Genomic DNA, 23890 nt, shown 5'->3' on the forward strand with positions numbered 1-23890 from the left:
ACTGCATCCTGGCCCATCCTCACCCTTCTGCCCCCAACCCTCACCTCCTTGTACCCCCAATCTGTTTTTCCCAATAAAAAAAATTATATAAAAAAAGGTTAGATACTAAATATAAGTATGTGTAGAATTTTAAAACATTACTCCATTAGTTTTCTGTGTTTAGAACAGAAAGACTTTCCATTACAGAAAAGTAGTTTACAATAAACCTCCAATAATCTTGGATGTTTTCTCTGAAAATTAGTTCTTTTTGTGTGAATTCTTATAATTTAAAAGATAAAACCTACATATGTATGCACTCTTCCCTGGTAATTTTATACTGAATAACTAAAGCTCATTCTTTTTTGTTATTGTTGGGTTTCCCCCCCTTTTTTATTATTAATTTTAATGAAAGTTTACAGAGACTTTGGATTTCCATTCATTCACTGTTGCAATTTTCTTCCTTCCCATCCTGGCCCCCCAATTCACTCTTCTCTTTGAAAAATAAAAGAAAAATTCTTTCATTGTTATACAATACCTCCCCCCGAGTCTACTCCACTATGTAGCCTTCATTCTGTACTCCTGTCATGACAATAATACCTAATCATATATTCCTTTTAAACAGTTCTCTCCATCATCTGTTTCAATGTGGTATACATAATTTATCCCCTCTTTTTCAGTCTCCCCCCAACCTCAATGTTAGTCCCGTTCTACAACAGTGGCACTATGCAGTATTTGTCCTTTTGTGACTGAGAGATTTCACTCAGCATTATATCCTCCAGGATCACCCATTTTGTATAATATTTCATGAGTCCCTTGTTTTTCAATGCAGCATAGTATTCCATTGTGTGACTATACCACAGCTTCTCTAACCATTCGTTTTTTGATGGGCACCTAGGTTGTTTCCAACTCTTTGCTATTGTGAACAAAGCCACAATAAACATGGGTATGCATTATAGCCCATTCTTAAGAAAAACACATAAATGGCTCATTTACTCCCATATATGAAATGTCTGTAAAGCCAGAGGTGTGGTTGTGCATACCACAGGCCTAATAGAAAAGAGAATCATGGGACTAAGGAAGAGGTAAGTACTTACTCCTGTGCCCACCGTCATAAAGCTGTCACGGTGTCACTAGGTTCCCTCTTGTATCTTTGCATAGTCCTTTTATTAACTCTGAAAACTTACGCTCTCTGGATCTAAATGTTCAAATTCTGTATATTCTTCAATGACTTAGTTATATGACATTCTGTGTATGGTATCTTCTTTATCTACAAAGTTAAGTGATCATTTTCTATGTGTTTTTTTTCCCTAAACTCTTGCCATGTACCATTCCATTTAATCTTCATAAGACCCAACAAGGTATGAACCTTCCAGTGTTATTTTCTCCAAACATGGATCACGTCCTACTAGCTAGTGGCTTTCCACTATGTACAGGGCAATGTCTCAATTTTCAGGGACTTTCATGATCTGATCCTTTTATACCTTATCAGCCTTGTTTCCTACATCCTACTTTCAATCCTAGAGTCCTTTAATGCTCTTATGAATGTTTCATATATATCTCATGCTACTTTGTATATTTATTTATTTATTAGGTCAATTAATTTTTAGCTCAAAGTCAACTTCTCACAAAGAAAACTTTCATGTCCCAGTCCAAATACTATGATATTCAACTGATGAGCCTGAATATACTAAGATTAATAAGATTTTATTTTTGTCCTTAGAAATTAAATTGTAGGCATGATACTAACAGTGTGAGCAATTATTATATAGTGAGAAATATTTTTCATAATTCAGCCAGAATGAGTTAGTTGGTCCTGCTATAATCCTATATCTTACTCAGACACTTATTCTATCTGCCTGATTTCCTGTGTTTCCACTAATTTCTAAACTCCTTTAGAGGAATGGATGCAAAACAATTACCCAACAAATTGTTGTAAATGAAAAATTCAACATCAGTGTTAAATCAATGCTTTATTTCCTTGTTTAATTAGTTGGGGAAAGGAATTGACTCAATAATTTATAAAGTCTTTGGTAAATCAAAGTGTAATTTAAAAAAAAAACCTATTTAGAATTCTATGTTACTATAAAAGAGTTTAGGCACTCTCGTGGTACAGTGGTTAATATTTGACTGTTAACCAAAAGGTAGGCAATTTTCTTGTGAACATGAGAAGCAGATCTACTCTGTCCTGTTGGGCCACTGTGAATAGGAACAACACTGCAGAAATGAGTGTCGCAAACTGGAAATATCATTTATTTAGAATATATAATGTTTTAGACAGTCAACAGCTCTTAGAATAATATTTATGTATTTTAGTTACTAATTAAATGAAAAATTATTATTGTTGTTGTTGATTGCCTTCGAGTCAAGCATGACTCATAGAGACCCTGTGAACAAAAGACCTGAAGCACCTCTACAACTATTGACATTTATCAAAGTTCACAGGGTTTCTGGAGAAATGTTGTTTAACAAGTGGATAATAAAATTTCAGACAGTCTAGAGGGAAAACATAGGAACTGTGCTGTTTTCTTGTGTAGAAGGTTCAATGCAAACAAAAACTATATATGTTTCTTTTTCTTTTTTTAAAAACAGTTTAACATAGACAAAGAGGCTGGGGAAAGGCAGATTTACCACCGGTACTGCATGGAGCGAGCCGCTGTTCATTGTGCTCATGTGTTTACCACAGTTTCTGAAATAACAGCAATAGAAGCAGAACATATGCTGAAGAGGAAACCTGGTAATTGTCATCCCTAATTCTGTTATTGAGCTTTTAGTTCCAAATAACATTAGAGTTTAATGAATTGGTTTTCTTATCATAAAAAGTGGGAAAACAGCATTCACAGTTAGTTCCCAAATCTTTGCATAATATTTTAGCTCTTCATTTTCAATAGCTTTGTTCCAGATACCACAGATTTGAGAGGTATTGTCGTCTCTTTGTCAAGAATAAGGAGACATGAGTTGTCTTTCAGGTAGACAGGAGATTATCAGAGAGAAAGAAAAGTTTAAGAGTGCCAAAAAGGAATAGCAAAGTGCTTTAACTATGAAAGTTTCCATTCTTGATGAGAGTACAAAGCAGCAGGATTTCATTGTTTTCTTAGTTCTAATAAAACTTGACTTATATAGCAATTCTCTGAGGACAAGTGGAGTTCTCTAGAAACTTGCTCATCTAGACAGGGTTATAGAAATTAGGTGAATGTGCAATCAGTCTTCTAAGACCTTATCACAGGTCATCATTGATTAGACCAGAGGTGACCTAACATAAACTGGGCCAATCGGGATGCTTCCATAAATATAATTCTGCAATATCAGCAGTAATTAATGCTAATCAACTAGTGGAGATAAATGTACAGATCAACAAGATGAACAGCTATGAAAATATACTTGGGTTTAGAAGATAATATTTCTACTTTCAAATTAATATATACTAAGGGAGCTCAGAGAGGTAGGTAATGACTAAGAATGACAGAAGAAGAATTCATGCCTTTGAGTTGTGGTGTTGGAGAAAAGTACTGAATATCCATCCCATGGACTGCCAAAGAACAGACAGATATATCTTTGAAAAAAATACAGTCAGAGTCATCCTTGGAGGCAAAGATGATGATGCTTCATCTTTCATACTTCGGGCATGTAGCTAGGCAAGGCTATTTTTTGAAAAGGAACATCATACTTGGAAAGTTGGAGGATCAGCAAAGAAGAGAAAGAGTCCCAATGAAATGGAGTGACATGATGACTTCGGCAATGAGCTCTAGTGTGTCAGAGATGATGACGGTAGCACCGAATAGGTCAGGGTTCATTCAGGTTGGCTGTTCATAGGGTTGCTATGAGTCATACTCAACTCAATGGCAGCTAACAACAAGAAGGTAGCTGTGGTGGCCTAGCACTAAGAAGCAGAGTTACAATTCCAAAGGCTTGCAATTCAAATCCACCAGCTGCTCTGCGGGAGAAGGATGGACAATCTCCTCCCACGTTATCAACTGACCTTGAAAATCTGCTGGAGGGTCATATTGGGTTGGTTCAGACTTGAAGGCACACAATAACAACAAGTTGATAATTAGTTTATACAAATATATCCATGTACAGAAGCAGAGCCAACAGGGGAAAAGCTATATAAACTTCTTAATCTTAACCAAACACTCCAGGGGAAAGAGTTACTAGTCCTGAGGACTCAAGATCCTACTTGCACAGAATGTTAAGGTCAATTGGCATAACATAGTCCACAAAGCAAATGTTCTAAATCCTACATTGGTGAATGGTTACTGGGGTCTTAAAAGCTTACAAGGTCCTGTCTAAGGTGCAACTCTCAGTCTCTTTTAATCTGAAAAAAAGGTGAAGGAAGAAAAACAAAGATGCATAGAAACAATTGACTTAAATGATTGCTAGACTATGTGAACCTCAATTTCCATGATCCTAAGACTAGAACTAGATGGTACCTAGCTACCACGTCCAAGCACTCTAAAAAGAAAGTTTTTAATAGAAGCTCCTGACAGTGTAAGGGAAATGTGGAGCAAAACTTAAATGCATAAAAAGGCCAAGTTAATTGGTCCAAAACAGGCTGAGAGAACTACAAGATCATAGCCCTTAGTCATCTTGCAAACCTGAAACAAAACTGTGACTCAGCTTAGAGCCAAACAGTAGGCAGGCATGTAAGGTAAACATTTAATACTAGGGAGGTGCTCAATCCTTGAATATCTAATCACATAAGGCAAAAGGGAAGTATATGCCTAGGTGTAATGTACAGAAAGCAAGAAGGGCTAAGACGATAATTAATGGAAATTAGAATCTCAGGGAAAAGGTGGGAAGAATGGGGTTTTATAGCAGGTTTTATAATTAATGCTATAAAAAATATCTGTATATATAAAACTGATCTGTATGAATGGTTGAGGGGGAAAACCAATTTGCTTTGCAAATTCTCACTGAAATCACAATTTAAGAAGGAAAAAAAATGCTTCCCTAGGCAAGGAGTTAAAAATAAATTCTCATTTTGAATACACTCATACAATGGAAATGTTAACTTTGAAGCTAATATTGGTATCAAACGATAATGTTTAAGATGCAGGGATCACAAAACAACTATGAGATACCATCTCACCCCAGTCAGAATAGCAAAATTTAACAGAACAGCAAGCAACAAATGTTCGTGAGGTTGTGGAGAAACTGGAACCCTTATTCACTGTTGGTGGGAGTGTAAAATGGTGCAATGACTGTGGAAGGCAGTATGGCACTTTCTCAAAAAGTTGCAAATAGAGATACCATTTGACCCAGCAATTCCACTACTGGGACTATATCCCAAAGAGACCATAGCTGACATCCAAGATATATGCACACCCATGTTTATTGCAGCTTTGTTCACAATAGCAAGGAGTTGGAAACAACCTAAGTGTCCATCAACAAACAAATAGATAGAGAAGCTGTGGTATATTCACACAATGGAATACTATGCTGCATTGAAAAACAAGGAACTCATGCAATATGATTTAAAATGGGTGACCCTGGAGGACATTATGTATGCTGAGTGAAGTATCTCAGTCACAAAAGGACAAATACTGCATGGTGCCATTGTTGTAAAACAGGACTGACATCAGGGTTGGGGGGAGACTGAGAAAGATGGGATAAATAATGTATACTGCATTGAAACAGATGAGGGAGAAAACTCTTTAAGAGGGATATGTGATTAGGTATTTTTGTCATGACAGAAATGCAGAGCGAAGGCTGCATAGTGGAGTAGACCTGAGGGGAGGTACTGTAAAACAATGAAAGAATTTTTCTTTTACTTTTGCAAGAGGTTAGTATACTAGGGGAGAGGATTGGGAGGGGAGAAAAGTGTAACAATGAATGAATGGAAATCCAATGTCAGTGTAAATTTTCATTGAAATTAATAATAAATTTTAAAAAGAGAGAAAAAAGTAAACTTGCAAAATAAAAAAAAAAAGCAGGGATCAAACCACAATGAATTTCAGTAAGAAGCAGAAATAAGAGACTGGAATATAAATCTCTCTGGGTTCTTTGGACTGCTCCAAGAGCCTTGGTGGCATGGAGGCAATGTATCTGGCTGCTAACTAAACTATGAGAATCCACCGTCTACTCTTAGGAACAGCAAAGGACAATCTCCTCCCATAGAGATTCTCAGCATCACAAAGGCTATGAAGGGTTCCTAAGAGTGGGAACTGACTCGATGGTTGTGGATTAGTATAGTGCTTTAGATCATGTATTAAACGGATTCCAGGCACTTGTCTAAATCTTTACTACAAGCCACTTGAACATAGTGGTATTGTTTCTGTATACCATAAAGTTGGAGTCAGCCCATTGCTGACCCCTTCAGTGGGCTTTCAGAGGTAATACATTGCATGAAAGGAGATTGCCTATCTCTTGAAGAATAGCTAGTGAATTTAAATTGCATACCTTGGTGAGGCAGAACAATTTTTTGTCACTAAGCCATAAACAAATAGCCTCAAACACCTCTCATTCCAACTCTTTGCCAGGCTGTTGTTGTTGTTGTTGTTGTTGTTGTTATGTGCTATCAAGTCACTTGGGACTCATAGTAACCCTATTCACAACAGCTCTGAACCCTGCTTTACCATGAACCAATCTTACTGTCTCTGACAGACCTACCTTCATCATCCCAGCTATTGTGCCAATCCATCTCATCCGGGGTCTTCCTCTCCTGTGATGTTCCTCGACCTTTCCAAGCATGGCCCCTCCTAGCTACATGATCGAATTATGTCAGATAGAATCTCAAAATCCTTGCCTCCAAGGAACAGCTTGATTTTATCCACTCAAGGACAGACCTGTTAGTTCTCTTGGCAATACATGGTATGTTCAAAATTCTTCTCCAGCACCACAACTCAAAGGCATAGATTCTTCTGGCATCTTTGACATAGCAAGTAATTGCAAAGACCATGGGGTGGATCTGGTACACCCTAGTCTCTAGACTGGCATCCTTGCTCTTCGGCACTCTGGAGAGGTCCCTGACAGTAGATTTCCCTAATGCAATTCTTTTCCTGATTTCTTAACTCCTGGTGCCAAGAGTGTTTATTGTGGCTGAAATTGTAAACAATCTCAATCTTTCTCCACCTATATCATGATGCTACCAGTTGGCCCAGTGGTAAGAATCTTTGTTTTGTCGGTGTTGAGCTTCAATCCATATTTCAAACTACAGTCCTTGACCCTCTGCAGCAAATGCTTCAGGCCTTCCTCTATTTTAGCAATTAAGATTGTGTCATGTCAGCAGGTTGTTGATGAACCTTCCTCCAATCCTGATGCCACATTCTCCCTTGTAAAGTCCAGCCTTTCGAATGATCTGTTCTGCATACTGATTGAAAAGGTATGGAGAATGCATCCCTGACACTATCCTTTTCTGATTTTGAATCATACAGTGTTTCCTTGCTCTGTTCTGAGGACTGATTCTTGGTCCAACTTTTTGCATGAGCAAAATCAGGTATTCTGTGATTCCCATTCTTCTCAAGGTTAGCTACGATTTGTTGTGATCCACAGTCAAAGGCCATTGCATAGTCAATGAAACACACGTAGACATTCCTCTGGTACTCTTTGCTTTCAGCCAAGACCCATCTGACAATGGCAATGATGTCCCTAGTGCCGCAGCCTCTTCTAAACCCAAATTGTATTTCTGATAGTTTTCTGTCAATGTACTGTTCCATTCACTTTTGGATAATCTTCAGCAGGATTTTGCTTTGTCTTTATTTTCAACTTTAGTTGAGATTCTGAAGAATATATTCCAAGGTCCTGGAGTCAAAAAGAACATTTTAGGATCTATCCTATGAGTGGTAGTCTAGTAGCCACAGGCATTTCAGGAAGACTTGTTAATACCACTATTATTAAAATATAAGCACCAACAACTGAAGCCAGAGATGACAAAATTGAGGACCTCTATTAACTTTTTCAGTCTGAAAGTGGTCAAACATGCAATAATAATTGGTTGTTGCAGTGTAGAAGTTGGAAACAAAAAAAGGCTAGTAATTAGAAAATATGGCCTTGGAAACAGAAATGAGGCTTCAGCTTGAATGATAGAATTTTGTACAATGAGTTCTTTTTTTCATTTAATAAAGTCTTGTTGAAGATTATACAAAAATGGCTATATCTGTATATGGTCAGGGAACTGTCAAAAATTCAAACTGGATTTAGAAGAAGTCATGGCACAAGTGATATCACTGCTGATGTCATATGGATCTTGGCTGAAAGCAGAGAATACCAGAAAGATGTTTACTTATGCTTTATTGATTATGCAAAGTCATTTGACTCTGTGAATCATGAAAAAAAAACTATGGCTAACATTAAGAAAAATGGGAGTCCCAGAACACTTAATTATGCTCATGTCAAGGCTATGCGTAGAACCAGGAGAACTTATCCAAAAAGAAAGAGGGAATATTACATGGTTTAAAGTCAGGAAAGGTATGCAACGGGGCCGGATCATTTCTCCATACCTATTCAATCTGTGTGTTCAGCAAGTAATTTGAGAAGAATGACACAACCTTGCTTAATCAAAGTGAAGAGAACTTGAAGCACTTGCTGCAGAAAATCAAAGACTACAGCCTTTAATGTAGGTTACATCTCAATATCAAGAAAAGAAAAATCCTCACCACTGGACTAATAGGCAACATCGTGATTGATGGAGAAAAGATTGTAGTTGTCAATTACTGCATTTTACTTAAATCCATAATCAACACCCTAGTAGGAACAGTCAAGATATCAAAAGGTGTGTTGCATTGGAAGAAATCTGCTGTCAAGGACTTCTACAAAGGGCTACATCACAATAATGTCAGTTTAAAGACTAAGGTGTGCTTGTCTCAAGCCATGGTCTTCCCAATTGCTTTATGCATATCAGAAAGCTGGACAATGAGTAAGGATGATCAAAGAAGAATTGATGCCTTTGAACTGTGGTGTTGAAGAAGAGTATTCAGTATCTCACAAACATTCAGAGTCCTAAAGAACAAATAAATCTTGGAGAAAGAACATCAAGGATGTTCTTTAGAGGCCAAGATGGTGAAAATTGGTCTCACATATTTTGATCATATTATCAGGAGGAACCAGTCTTCAAAAAAAGACATTGTCTGGGAAAGGTTGAGGATCAATCAATGAGATTATGAGTCTAGACAAGATGGATTGGCACAGTGACTTTAACAATGACCTTGAACATATCAGAGATCATCATGATCATGCAGGATAGTGCAAGGTTCAGATCTGTTGTTCATTAGCATTTAACACTAACAGAGGGGTTTTTTTAAAACAAGCAAACAAAAAACAAAACTCCAAACTGTAAGTAGTGGTGACATAAAGATCCTACAAAAGTATTTCCTCTCTCTGATAGGATTCTATTTCATACACATTTCTATTCCTCTTCTGGAAGTTAGTCCGTCAATGCAGGTATCCTTTTTAATACACTTTTAAAGTTCACGTTATACGTTTATCTTTTATCCTTTATCCTTCACTTCACACTGCACTTTTAAGAAAGATAGACATTAGCACCTATTTTCATCAAGCAAAAGAAGATCTGTGCTATAGTAGGGAAAAAGCCTCAATGAAACTAGTGTTCAACATTTGCTTCACAGCAAGCCACTCAAAGGGCAGTGTGCACCTTAAGCCTGAGAATCACTTCACTTTTCTGGAAACTACACTCACCATTTCAGCATCAAAGTGTCATAGCTTTGAACTATGTCTGTGAATATTACTGTGTCAGTGTTATTTTAGGTATATGCATTATTTGGTATAATTTTATAGGGGTGGGATTTTTCCTAACCTGTTGTTATATCCTGTCACCTGCAACTAATGACCCTGTGTACAACAGCTCTGAACCCTGCTCTATCCTGAGCGAACGTTACTGTCTCTGAAACTACTACCCCCATTACTCCAGTCACTGAGTCAATCTATCCCTCAGAATCCTAAAATTATTTTTCTCTTATAAATTAACGGCAGTTGCTTCTTCTGTTTATACCATTTTAGCTTGTAGAAAGAAAGGTATTTCAGGAATGTGTCACTTTTACATAGCAGGAAAAACTCATATATTAATTTTTCTTTGAATATTTTCCCTATTGTGTATGATTGAGTTTACTTTAACTTGCAGTCACTTCATGTGACCAAGTCAAACAGCCCAATAATGTTTTCTTGGCTATAATCCTTACCAAAGCAGATTGCCAGGTCTTTTTCTAAAAAAGTCACTGGGTGGATTTGGACTACCAACTTTTCAGCCAGCATCTGAACAATTAACCATTGTGTCATCAGGCTTGTTGTTCTTTGTTGTTGTTATGTGCCGTCGAGTCGCTTGCGACTCATAGCGACCCTATGTACAATAGCCCTAAACTCTGCTCTGTCCTGTGCCAATCGCACTGTCTCAGACATTCCCATCCCAATTATCCCAGTCACTGAATCAATCCACCTCGTAGAGGGCCTTCCCCTCCTGCGCTGTCCCTCCACCCTCCCAAGCATGATGTCCTTCTCCAAGGACCGGTCTCTCCTCACAACATGTCCAAAGTATGTTAGACAGAGCCTCAGAATCCTTGCCTCCAAGGAGCCACCTGGTTTAACCCTTTCCAGGAAATATCTGTTTGTTTCCTAGCAGTCCATGGTATTCTCAATACTCTTCTCCAGCACCACAGCTCAAAGGCATCAATTCTCCTTCCATCCTCCTTGGTCATTGACCAACTCTTTGATGCAAAACAAGTGATTGCAAAGACCATGGCCTGTATCAGACGCACCTTAGTCTCCAGAGAGACACCATTGCTCTTCAGTACTTTGGAGAGGTCCTTAACAGCACACTTTCCCATGGCAATGCGCCTTTTCATTTCCTAGCTGCTGGTGCCAAGACTGTTGACTATGGAGCCAAGCAAACTAAAGCTGTGTACAATCTCAATCCCTTCACCATCCATCCTGATGCTGCCAATTGGTCCAGTGCTGAGAATCTTTGTCTTCTTGACATTGAGCCTCAATCCATATTGTAGGCTGCAGTCCTTGACCCTCTGCAGCAGGCGCTTCAGGTCCTCTTCAGTTTCAGCAAGCAGGGTTGTGTCATCTGCATAACGCAGATTGTTGATAAATCGTCCACCAATCCTGATGCCACAATTCTCCTCATAGAGCCCAGCCTCTCGGATAATCTCTTCTGCATATAGGTTGAAAAGTTATGGAGATAGGATGCATCCCTGGCGTACACCCTTCCCAATTTTGAACCATGCAGTGTTCCCTTGCTCTGTTCTGACGACTGCCTCCTGGTCCAAGTATAGGTTTCACATTAGTACGATCAAGTGTTCTGTGATTCCCATTCTTCTCAGAGTCAGCCATAGTTTTTTATGATCCCCACAGTCAAATGCCTTTGCATAGTCAATGAAACACAGATAGACATTCCTCTGGTATTCCCTGCTTTCAGCTAAGATCCATCTAACATCAGCTACAATATCCCTAGTACCACGACCCCTTCTAAACCCAGCCTGGACTTCCGGTAGTTCTCTGTTGATGTGCTGTTCCAGTCGTTTTTGGATAATCTTCAGTAAAATCTTGCTTGCATGTGAAATCAGTGATATTGTTCTTTAGTTTCCACATTCTGTTGGGTCACCTTTCTTTGGGATAGGAATAAATATAGATCTCTTCCAGTCAGTTGGCCAAGTGGTTGTTCTCCAGATTTCTTGGCACAACTTGGTGAGCACGTCCAGGGCAGCATCTGTTAACTGAAATATGTCAAATGTCATCAGGCTTAGGAAAAAAAATTTTTTTCTTACTCTAAAATAAAAATTCTTCTTGAGGTCACTGTTCTGTCAAATGACAATACTATTTCATTCTTCTTTCTGAGGTATTTCCTGATATCTGAGAGAGAGCTCTGGTGGCCTAGTGGTAAGAAGCTGCACTGCAATCTCAAAGAAAGTTTAAATCCACCCTTTACTCTGTGGAACAAGGATAGGCCATCTCTTCCCCCGTAGATATATTGTCTCTGAAAACCTGCTGGAGGGTCAGCTATGACTCAGTTCTAACTTGAAGACACACAAAAACAATATATCAGAAGAGTATTTTTTAGAAATTATTTCCATTTACTCATTAGTATTTTGGTCTCTGGTTTCCAACCTCCAGCACTGCCCTGAAATTCCTCTTCCAAAAGTCTCCAATACTTAAAAAAAATGCTTCTTTACATTCTCTATCTTTTAAATGTTATGGAACATCTGTCTCTTATTTTTTCATCACTGCATAATCCTAGTTTTCTCCAATTTAATCCTTCTTAGGCACTTCTAATCTTATATTGTCTTCTGCCTTTTATAAGTATTTATGCTCTCAGATAGTATTTTGAATCCTGTTTCTATATATTATGTTTCTTAATTCTTGCTTTCTTAAAAGGTATCTTCAGAATAGAAGTAAAAATAAGAACGTTATGCTAGATATCCACAATTCAGTATAAAAAAGCTTTATGTTGAATATGTGTTACTAGCTATATAATGTTATACATATTATTTAATCTCTGTTCATTAAGTGGAAACAAATTATCTTATATCTAGAATTTTATGATGATTTAAGAGAAATAATCAAGTCAAAGAAATGCTTTACTCAGTATCTAGCCAATTTTAAAAGTATTTTTTAAAAGTCATTGATTTTTACTTGGTCTGGATTACTGTCTGGCTTTCCCCAAGTTTCTGATTGCCCACGAACTAGTTTCACCTCTAGAAACTGTAAACACCACAGTCAACTCCACTTCTAACTAGGAAAATGAAATCACAAGGTGCCTCTGACTACAACTGTGAAATTTCTGAACACTCCACTTTGTGACTTAAGAAGGTAAATGGACTTTTAGTAGATAATTTAACTCTAAAATTTTCCTCCTAGCATTCTGGAAGGAAAAAAAAATATGTCTCAGAGTCATCATGATTTTCTTTTTCCTTGAAGTTCTCCCTAGTTACAAAGACAGCTATTGTGCCAGTATCCAATACTGAGGGCACATCTCCAAAATAAGCAAGGACATTGTGGGTGGCAAAAGGGGGCTTTGGTGGCCTAGTGGTAAGAAGCTGCACTGCAATCCTAAAGACATGCAGTTTGAATCCACCAGCTCTCCGTGGTAGAAAGATGGGAAATTCCCTCTCATATAGTTTACTGCTTCTGAAAACCCACTAGAGAGTCGGGCATGGGTTGGCTTTGACTCCACGGCACACAAAAACAAGAGCAAAGGTCCATTTATTACTATATTTTTCTTTTTTAGACATATGTTGTTGTTGTTATATGCCGTCGAGTCGCTTGCGCCTGACTCATAGCAACCCTATGTACAACAGCCCTAAACCCTGCTCTGTCCTGTGCCTATCGCACTGCCTTCAACACACCCATCCCTATTACGTCAGTCACTGAATCAATCCATCTCATAGAGGGTCTTCCCCTCCTGCGCTGTTCCTCCACTCTCCCAAGTATGACGTCCCTCTCCAAGGACGGGTCCCTCCTTGCAACATGTCCACAGTATGTTAGACGGAGCCTCAGAATCCTGTCCTCCAAGGAACAGCCCAGTTTAACCCTCTCCAGGATGAACCTGTTTGTTTTCCTAGCAGTCCATGGTACATTTAAAACTCTTCTCCAGCACCACAACTCAAAGGCATCAATTCTCCTTCTATCCTGCCTAGTCATTGTCCAACTCTCTGACGCAGGACAAGTAATTGCAAAGACAATGGCCTGTATCAGGTGCACTTTAGTCTCCAGAGGGCCACCATTGCTCTTCAGTACTTTGGAGAGGTCCCTAACAGCAGACTTTCCCATCGCAAAACGTCTTTATTTCCTGGCTGCTGGTGCCAAGAGTGTTGACTGTGGAGCCAAGCAAACTAAAGCTGTGAACAATATAGTTAATGCAAAATCACTTCTGATGTTGAAAAGAGGACATTTTGTTAAAAATATTGGAGACAAATCAACATTATAAATTAGCCAATTATAGTTTTCAGTGCAGTATATGGCCCGTCTAGGTACAGTTTTTGTAACTCCCATCATATGGCTGAGTGGAACTAAGCAAATGTTAAGTGCTGATGACCCACCCAAGGTCAGATAGCTTGCTGATAATGTGAGCAATGGCCTCCTTGTGGGGTGATACCATGCAATAAAGCATATGAGACTCCACATGAAGATTGGCCAATTTTGCCATCCTATTTGGCTTCAAATGAGCCATCCTAGAGATGGAAAGGAGGAAATCAGAGCCAAGAGTGCAGTGTGTTTCAGCATGAGATCTCCATACTGAAGTTCCTTGAACCAGGAGTCAGCAAGCCACACTACCAGAGACTTTGTGATAGAAGGTGAGAAACAGAAAAATATTGGCAGCAGAAGCAGAATCAGAAGACTGGCTGGCTCAAGACCAAATGATTGACTTCCTGGGCCAAGAAATGAGAAAGCTGAATGCCCTCAGGCAGAAGGATTACTGGCAAAATGAAAATTCTAATGGATACTTGCCAAAAGGGTGTTCTTTGTACCGTCTTTTGTGTCTCTAGTTAGGTTCGCTCTCAAGTATCTCAATTTATGGTTGACTATTGTAAATGGTATTGCTTTCTTGGTTTTCTTCTCTGAGTTCCACTACTTGGAATATATACCCTGAGAAAATTAGAACTGAGGCCAAACATAGATTTGTACTCCAGTGTTCATAGCAGCATTATTCACCAACTCAAGAACATGGAAACAGCCCAAATATCCAACCACAATCGAATGGACTGAGAAACTATGGTACATTCAAATGATGGGATACTACAAAGCATGCAGGAGCAATGATTTTGACAATCACCACCTCACCTGGGAGAGACTGGAGAGCATTACACTAAGTGAAATAACTCAGACCCATGGGGATAAATACTGTATAAACCATTATTGTAGAAATAGAAAGATTACTGGTAAAATGTGTATAAGGGATCCAAGAGGGGGAGAGTAGAAGTAGAGGGGTGAGGATGGGCAGGGGAGTAATCCTAGGGTTGCACAATTTGGTGGGCTGAGACAGAGATGGGTAAAGGAAATGGGAAAGATCTGGTGTGAGAAACAGTGTATGCAAACTTTGCAAGTAAACAAGTATAAAATAAAAAATTATTTTTAAAAAGGGGGTTCTAGATTCTTCTCACCCATGGAACTGGACAAGAGCTCATTGTCTCACAGGAATGAAACTTGGGCTATTGATACTCACCTTGACTCCCCTTCTCCCTGGTGGAATTTCACCAGGTGCCACCTTCATGTCTCTTTTCATAATTGAATATATTTCACTTTTAACTTGTGAATTCTGTTGGCCTGAAGTTAAGGAGTTGCACTGCTAGACCAAAGGTACATGGGTCAAGTCCACCAGCTGCTCTGTGGTAAAAAGATGGGCAATCTCTTCCCATGCATTTTATTGCCTTTGGAAACCTGCTGTAGGATCAGCTATGAACAACAATAACTGTAAGAATTGAAAATAATAAACTTCAAAATTAGCCTTTACTATTTATATACTGTTGTTGTTATGTACCACAGAGTTGGAATGACCCATAGCTGACCTTCCAGAAGCTATTCAGAGGCAGTTAATCACATGGAAGGAGATTGCTCATCCTGCTCCTGCAGAGCAGCTGGTAGATTTGAACTGCATACCTTCGGGATTGCAGCACAGCTTCTTGCCACTAGGCTACTAAGAAGTTTTAATTCATGTGTAACATGAAAAAAATTCCAACTGACATAATTCATTATAAAAATATAACAAAATTTAATCAAAGTACAGTAGAGGAAAAGAAAAGCATTCAATCCTATTACCAAGAGATAACTATCATTAATATCATGCTGTGTGTTCTTTTAGATTTCTTTCTGTGCATAGTTTACATTTAGTAGATTAGATCAAAGGATATTTACTCTTTTTTTCTGTTCTTTTTCAATCCTTAGTAGCATATTGCCGATCTAATACTACCATTTTAAATGACCAATAGAAATGTATTGAATGACTATATCAATATATGAAAGGACATTTTAAATAAATACTAAAAGTTAATTTTAATTATTATAATAGCTACATATATATCTAAATATTCATTCATTTCTTTAGCAAAACCTCTCTTTCAAAACTGTGAATTTTTTATTGCTCTATGATAAAGACAAATTTTCAAAATATTCTAGAAATAACAGTTTAAGTTCATTTAGCATAATATTATAATGTTACTCACAAATTTCTAATATAGATATTAGAAGACTTCATTGGTCTAATGTATCAGAAAATTAATTTTAGGGCACAAATTCTTTTTAATTATGTATAACTTGGAAACTTCCAGATATAACTTTCCTTTTGATATCTTTTGGACTCTAGAGTAAGACTACATTGGCTCTAAACCCTTTCTCTGTTATTTGATAGTTACTTGACCTTGAGCAAATAACCTCTCAGAAACCCAGTTTCATCATCTATGAGATGGTTACAACAAAAATAATTTTTAGTGTAGACTTCTGTGACAGTGAAATAAATTACTGTTTCTCAGGAATTACAAATAGGATTTGAGACACAAAGTAAGCCCTATATAAACACTATGGAAAGATAAATAAACTTGAAGAGATATCTGTAATATAATGTATAATTTATGTAGCAATTATTCACATGAAAATTTTAATTAGAAACTTTTGGCAATCTAAAACTGACTCTGCTGTTGCAAAACATGTAAAATAATACAGACAATGCTGATTACTTGCTAAAAACTCACAAGATTTTTAAAAAAAAATGTGAAATGTCCTGTGTAGGTTGTATGGAACCCTTTCAAGAGAACAGCCTGTGTATTGTAAAATATTCTTCAAAATAATTTGACTAGCTCCTAACTCTGACTCACTGAAAAATTTTTGCACTGTCATAATTGCTTCTGTGTCTTAGGGCTTCAGTGACAAACCACTACACAGATTTTTCATGTTACAGTTCTAGAGACTATAAACTTGAAATCTGCCTCACTTGACTTAAATCAAAGTGGCAGCAGAGATGTGATCCCTCCAGAGGCTTTGCAAGAGAATCCATTTCTTTGCCTTTCACAATGTGCTTTCTTTTCCAGATGTGGTTACTCCAAATGGTTTGAATGTTAAGAAATTTTCAGCAGTACATGAGTTTCAAAATCTACATGCTATGTATAAGGCCAGGATCCAAGATTTTGTTCGAGGTCACTTCTATGGGTATGCTCTTTTACATATATTTTTACAATAGCAAATGCTTATAGTGATCTTTGATAGAGAAGAAGCAGCATTGATTGGGTGATGATGTTTCTCTTTCCCAGCCCCCCTTTATTATTTAGCAAAATTCATGAGTACATTTTGTCATTAGTGATTTACTTTAAATTTTTTGCTTTGTTTTGTTTTGTTTTGTTTTAGTCATCTTGACTTTGATCTTGAAAAGACTTTATTCCTTTTCATTGCTGGGAGGTATGAATTTTCAAACAAAGGAGCTGACATCTTCCTAGAAGCCTTATCCAGACTAAATTTCCTGCTGAGGGTAAGAAAGCTTCTGAACTTGATAGAATGCTCTTCTGGGAAGGATTTTCATCTCTGAGAAGTATTTATTTTCTGGTTAACACAATAGCCTTACTTTAAGAATGGTTTCCGCTTTTGAAGTATTGTCAAGATTTCTTTAAAGAGCCTTAAAGATTATATTTAATGTGCTTTGTTTTAAGAAGTCACTATTAAACCTCTTACAATTAATGGGAATATGTAGTCAATTTTAATATGAAAAAGGGAACTCAATTAAGTGCAAAACAAAATATTTTTTTAAAGCTGATATAGACTATAGGAAACACTGGTGGGTTGGTGGTAAGGAGTTACATTGCCAATACAAAGGTACATTGTTCAAATCCACCAGCCATTTCAAGGGGAAAAGATGAGCAATTTCCTCCCCTGTGGTTTACTGCCTCTAAAAACCTGCTGGAGGATTCTTGTGAGTGGATTAGTTCCTATTCAGTGGTATAGAATAGGAACAATATCAAAGAATACAGAAGACGTGGCATGGGTAAAAGGCAATAGGCCTTCCTAACACTGGCCCTTGCATTTTCTTGGTGTATTACATCACATAGCAATATGAAATGCTAACAATAAAGTACTCATGGGAATCTAGTGTTGAGTTTACATTTTTGAGATTCCAATACCTTAAAAAATGTCCTGACCTCCAATTGAATTATTCTATAGGTAAATGCTTGTTTCATTTTTGTTGACATGCAATAGACATTCTAACATTTATGATTAAAAATTTACTAATTTTTTAACACAGAAATACATTATTTTAAAAATCAAAGATTGCTTGAGATTGAAGACTGCAAAGATTACTTGAGAAAACTTGGAATAATCTATTTCATATTATTTCTGAGTATATTTCTTTTCAAGAAGCCAATAATATTCTGAGAAAGAATAAAAGGAAATGAATTTTAGAGTCAGAAATGACCAGTTTGAATCTTAGTCGTGCCACTAATCTATTACAGGAGTTCAGAAAAAGTGTGTTGTGGTGTGGGGTTTTTTCCATTGTGATTTGAGTGTAAGTTTATAAAGCAGAATAGTTCTCCATAAAGTAGGTAAAGTTTTTGTGCCACTTCTTCCATTAGAGAGAAGATTTGTATCTACAGCACAGGGTTGTCACCAAGGTTAAATTAAACTCAGCAGAAGGTCTGCATTTAGCAGAGGAGCTATCAACAAAAACATTAAGCATGTGCTTATGCATTTGTATTGTTGCTTTTGTTATATACTGTCATGTCTGAGCCTCCTCATAGGTGACCCTCTAGTGGGTTTTCAGAGGCTATAAAACCCACTGGAAGAGATTGCCCATCACTCTTGCAAGGAGCAACTAGTGGATTTGAACTGCTTACTTTTGTGCTGGCAGCTCAACTCCTTACCACTAGACCACATAATAATCAAGAAATTGAAAAGAAAATGTAGAGGGGAAAAAAACCCCAAAATGTAAAATTGCTCATTAAATTTCTAATCTGAAATTTTAAAGGACTAAACTTGGCTTTGTAGCATTAGCAAAAAATCATTGAAAAGACTGAGGAAGAGCAATAGCACTTAAAGTGTAAATTTTAGATTTTTAAGGAAATGGAAAAAAAATTATGACTGAATTTTCAAACTGGTAAATTTGGACTGATTGTAAAATTTCTAAGTCATAAACCAATGGGGTTCCCCACCCTCCACCAAAGATACTTTAAACACCATTTTTCAAAGGTTAAAGTCCGTCTGGTGAACATTATACTTTATCTTTGATCATTAACTTTGGTATGTTTTCTAATCCCTCGTCAGATGCATAAAAGTGACGTCACAGTGGTGGTGTTTTTCATTATGCCTGCCAAGACAAATAATTTCAATGTGGAAACACTGAAAGGACAGGCTGTGCGAAAGCAGCTGTGGTAAACGCATTTCTTGTTAAGATTCTCAAGCAGCAAGTATAAAAGGATTTTTCTAAGTGAATAATTTCTGACAGATCTTTATGAACTTTGCTTTGAAGGATTTTTAAGCTTAGTATAGTGCAATTACTATTGTCACCTAATTTTGTGTTACTATGTTCGATTATTTAAAAACCTACAAAACTGTGTTACTATTAAAAAGAAAACAAAACCAAACCCTTTTGGAATTTGCTTCATAGAGAAAAAAGAAAGACCCAGTAGAAATCTTTAAAGATAAGTGGAATTTATTTTGAAAATTTTATTGTGGATTTATTCAAACATATGTTCCTCAAACATATACACATCACTAAAGTTCAACAATCATCAACCCATTTCCTATCTTATTATATTTACACTGCCATCCCACTCCTCCTCACTTCCTTTATATTAATTTTTTTCCCCTTCCTTGATTTTTTTTTAAAAGGGATCAAATTTTAAGCTCTGGGGCCTGACTGAGGTGTTCAACTGTCATAGCTCTAGAAATTTTTAACACAAGTTAAATTAGCAAATAAAAAATAAAGAAAAAGAAATTTGTATCATAGGCTAAGTGAGAACAGTGTCAATAAATAAAGGTTTAAAACTTTTGAATCAATTCTGTTTAAATTATAAATATTTCTCTTTCAAATAGGGACATTGCACATTCTGTGAAGGAAAAGTTTGGAAAGAAAATTTATGATGCATTATTAAGGTAGGTGCTTGGAATATTTAACATGAAACATTTAAGACTGACTATTAAAACTCAACAAATCAGACACTATTATGTATTTATTTTATTCCAAATATGAAGAATTAATAGCTTGAAACATGGTAATTCATATTAGAATGATTTATTATCTATTTGAGAAATATTTATAGATGGCTTTTTTAAATATGATCTTCACATATGTGGATATATATTATAAAGTGAAAGTGAATATATATACATTTATAAAGTGAATATATATGTGTGTTTGTATATATATGTTTGTTGTTGTGTACCATAGAGTCAGAACCAACCCTGTAGAAGATTTTCAGAGCCAATTAATAACATGGCAGGAGATTGTCCATCTTTTTTGTGGAACAGCTGGGAATTTGAACTGTGCACATTTGGATTGCCAGTTAAAAGTGTTTCATGTATGCAATAGTACACAACTACAAAAGAGAGAGAGAAGCCGCACTGCAATCCCAAAGGCCCCCAGTTTGAGGTTACCATGTGCTCCACAGGAAAAGGATGGGCAGTCTCCTTCCATGTGATTAACCACCTCTGAAAACCCACTGGAGAGTCAACTATGGGGTGGTTTTGACTCAATGGTACACAACAACAACAACTACACACACACACACACACACATACACACACGCACACACTACACAACAGTGTGTGTGTGTGTGTGTGTGTGTGTGTAAAGATTACACATTGGTTAACAAGGTAGTTTATAAGTTTAAAACAACTATGAGATATCATCTCACCCCAGTCAGAATAGCAAAATTTAACAGAACAGAAAGCAACAAATGCTGGCGAGGTTGTGGAGAATCTGGAAGCCTTATTCACTGTTGGTGGGAGTGTAAAATGGAGCAACCACTGTGGAGGGCGGTATGGCACTTTCTCAAAAAGTTGTAAATAGAGATACTATTTGATCCAGCAATTCCACTACTGGGAGTATACTCCGAAGAGACCATAATTGACATTCAAGCAGATATATGCACACCCATGTTTATTGCGGCTTTGTTCACAATAGAAAGGAGTTAGAAACAACCTAAGTGCCCATCAACAAACAAATGGATAGACAGGCTGCGGTATATTTACACAATGGAATACGATGCTACATTGAAAAACTCATGCACTATTATTCAAAATGGGTGACCCTGGAGGATATACTGAGTGAAGTATGTCTGTCACAAAAGGACAAATACTGCATGGTGCCACTTTTGTAAAACAGGACTGACCTCAGGATTGGGGGGAGACTGAGAAAGATGGATTCAATAATGTATACAGAATTGAAACAGAAAAGGGAGAAAACTTTTTAAAAGGGCTATGTGATTAGGTATTTTTGTCATGACAGGAGTCCAGAGCAAAGGCTGCATAGTGAAGTGGACCTGGGGAAGGGTTTGTAAAACAATGAAAGAATTTTTCTTTTACTTTTCCAAGAGGGTAGTGTACTAGGGGGGAGGGTTGGGAGGGGAGAAAAGTGCAACAATGAATGAATGGAAATCCAAAGTCAGTGTAAATTTTCATTGAAACTAATAATAATAAAAAACATAGTTGATAAGTATAAGTAGATGCAATCATTATGATCTTTCCCCAGAGCCTCCGCAAACTGCTGATCTTTTCACTGGTCTTTAATTTTCTCTATTCCAAAATGTTATTTGGCTAGAATCTTAGAGCTTGTAACTTCTGCAGAATTACTTTTTTTCTATGGGCAATGTATATTTAAGGTGCTTCTAACGCAAGTAACCTCAGGCTGCATTGGCCAGGGCACACCCCAAAGCATTGCCAGAAAAGATTTTCGGGCCCGAGGGCCACAGGCCCTCGGGCCAAGAAAATTTGCATCAGCACCTGGCTTCAAATTGAATACAAGCTGTATTAACCCATGAGAAGGCAATCCTGGAATGGAAGTTGCACATTATAATTGTACTTAAGAACTTTAAATTGAAGTCGTATTGGCTGCATCATAAGATTCACAGCAGCAAGATATGTTCAGAATCACAGAAATCCTGATGGCTTGAGACTTAGGCCATCAATCAAATCAGGGGCTGGTCAGCAGGAGACGGGTATTGAATGGTGTAGGCAAAAGGAGGAAGGAATGGTGGTGGAGTAAGAAAGCATCGATTGGCTGTAACATTGAATCTATTGGTCATTGTTGTAACTGGGCAATTATCTTTCATAGGTTCTTTTCTGTGGAATACTTGTCTGTCAGATAGGCCCTCTATGAGGTGGATTGATTCAGCGACTGGGATAATCGGGATGGCAGTGTCAGAGACAGTATGATTGGCACAGGACAGAGCAGAGTTTAGGGCCGTTGTACATCGGGTCGCTATGAGTCACAAGCGATTCAACGGCACATAACAACAAGATTGAGACAGACTAGGAAGAAGGATTGGCCATCCACTTCTGAAAAGACAGGCCTTCGAAAACCCTATGTACAAAAGAGCACACTTAGACTATCGCTTGGACTAGCAGACATGGCAATTGAGACTGAGATCTTAGAAATGGAAATACAGAGAAGGAACAGCTGTAAGCAGACATGAGCGATTGGAATATGGAACATGAGAAGCATGAATGTAGGAAAATTGGACATTGTTAAGAAAGAAATGGAATGCATAAATATTGACATAGTAGGTATAGGCAAAATGAGATGGCTTGGCATGGGACATTTTGAATCAGACGATTATATGATTTACTATGCTGGGGATGAAAAGGTGAGAAAGAATAGAGTTGGTTTCATAATTTAAAAAGTCATTTCTAGATCCATTCTGAAATACAATGTGGTGAGTGATAGGATAATATCCATACGCATACAAGGAAGTCCAGTGAATACCACTATCATTCAAATATATGCACCAACAAGTAGAGCCAAAGAGGAGGAAACAGAAGATTTCTACCAACTTTTGCAGTCAGAAGTTTATCAAACATGCAATCAAGATGCTTGGATAATAATGGGAGACTGTAACACAAAAGTTGGGAACAGGGAAGAAGGTTCAGTAGCTGGAAAATACGGGCTCGATGAGATAAATGAGGCTGGAGATAGAATGATAAAGTTCTGCACATTCAATGATTTATCATTGCAAATACCTTTTATAAGAAACATAAATGCAGGCTGTACACATGGATCTCACCTGATGGCATGCATGGGAATCAAATAGATTACATTTGTGGAAAGTCTCGGTGGAGAAGCTAAAAAAAAAAAGCAGGCTGGGTGCTGATTGTGGACAAACCACCAACAACTCATATGCAAGTTCAAGCTGAGGTTGAGGAAAATGAAATCAAGTCCACGGGAACCAAAATTTGGTCTTAAGTCTATCCCACTCGAATTTCAAAACCATCTTAGGAACAGGTTTGAGGCCTTGAGCACCAATGAGCATAGGCCAAATGAGCTCTGGGAGGATATCAAGAAAATTGTCCATGAAGAATACAAAAGATCATTACAAAGGCTGAAAAATAAGAAAAGGCCAAGATGGATGTCAGATGAGCCTCTGAATATTGTATTAGAGTGCCAAGAAGCCAAAGCTAAAGGAAGAAACCAAGAAATCAAAGAGCTAAATAGAAAATTTCAAAAGGCAGCCCGGGACGACAAAGCAAGATACTGTAATGAAATGTGCAGAGAGCTGGAGTCAGAAAATCAAAAGGGCTGAACTTGCTCAGCATTTCTTAAGCTGAAGGAGCTGAAAAACAAATTCAAGCCATGGCTGGCAATACTTAAGGATACTGTGGGCAGAATATTAAATGATTCAGAAAGTATCAAGAGAAGGTGGAAGGAATACACAGAGTCAGTGTATCAGAAGGAATTGGATGACACAAGAATTTCATGAAATGACGTATGATGAAAGAGGAAGTCCAAATTGCTCTGAAGGAATTGGCAAAAAACAAGGCTCCAGGAGTT

At 37.5% G+C, this 23890-nt stretch overlaps 1 protein-coding gene across 1 annotated transcript in view; it reads left to right on the forward strand.

Annotated features, from left to right (window-relative positions):
- The window catches only part of GYS2 (glycogen synthase 2 (liver)), a 71790-nt gene that overhangs the window by 22926 nt on the left and 24974 nt on the right, over positions 1–23890 (forward strand). The window contains exons 5-9 of the mRNA XM_006903352.1: positions 2569–2713; positions 16950–17067; positions 17263–17383; positions 19168–19274; positions 19939–19998. Coding sequence (XP_006903414.1) covers positions 2569–2713; positions 16950–17067; positions 17263–17383; positions 19168–19274; positions 19939–19998 — 551 coding nt within the window. The remainder of the gene's footprint in view (positions 1–2568; positions 2714–16949; positions 17068–17262; positions 17384–19167; positions 19275–19938; positions 19999–23890) is intronic.

This window comes from Elephantulus edwardii, unplaced genomic scaffold (assembly GCF_000299155.1).
Source record: "Elephantulus edwardii isolate Elephantulus edwardi_28Jun2011 unplaced genomic scaffold, EleEdw1.0 scaffold00579, whole genome shotgun sequence".
Lineage (NCBI taxonomy): Eukaryota > Metazoa > Chordata > Mammalia > Macroscelidea > Macroscelididae > Elephantulus > Elephantulus edwardii.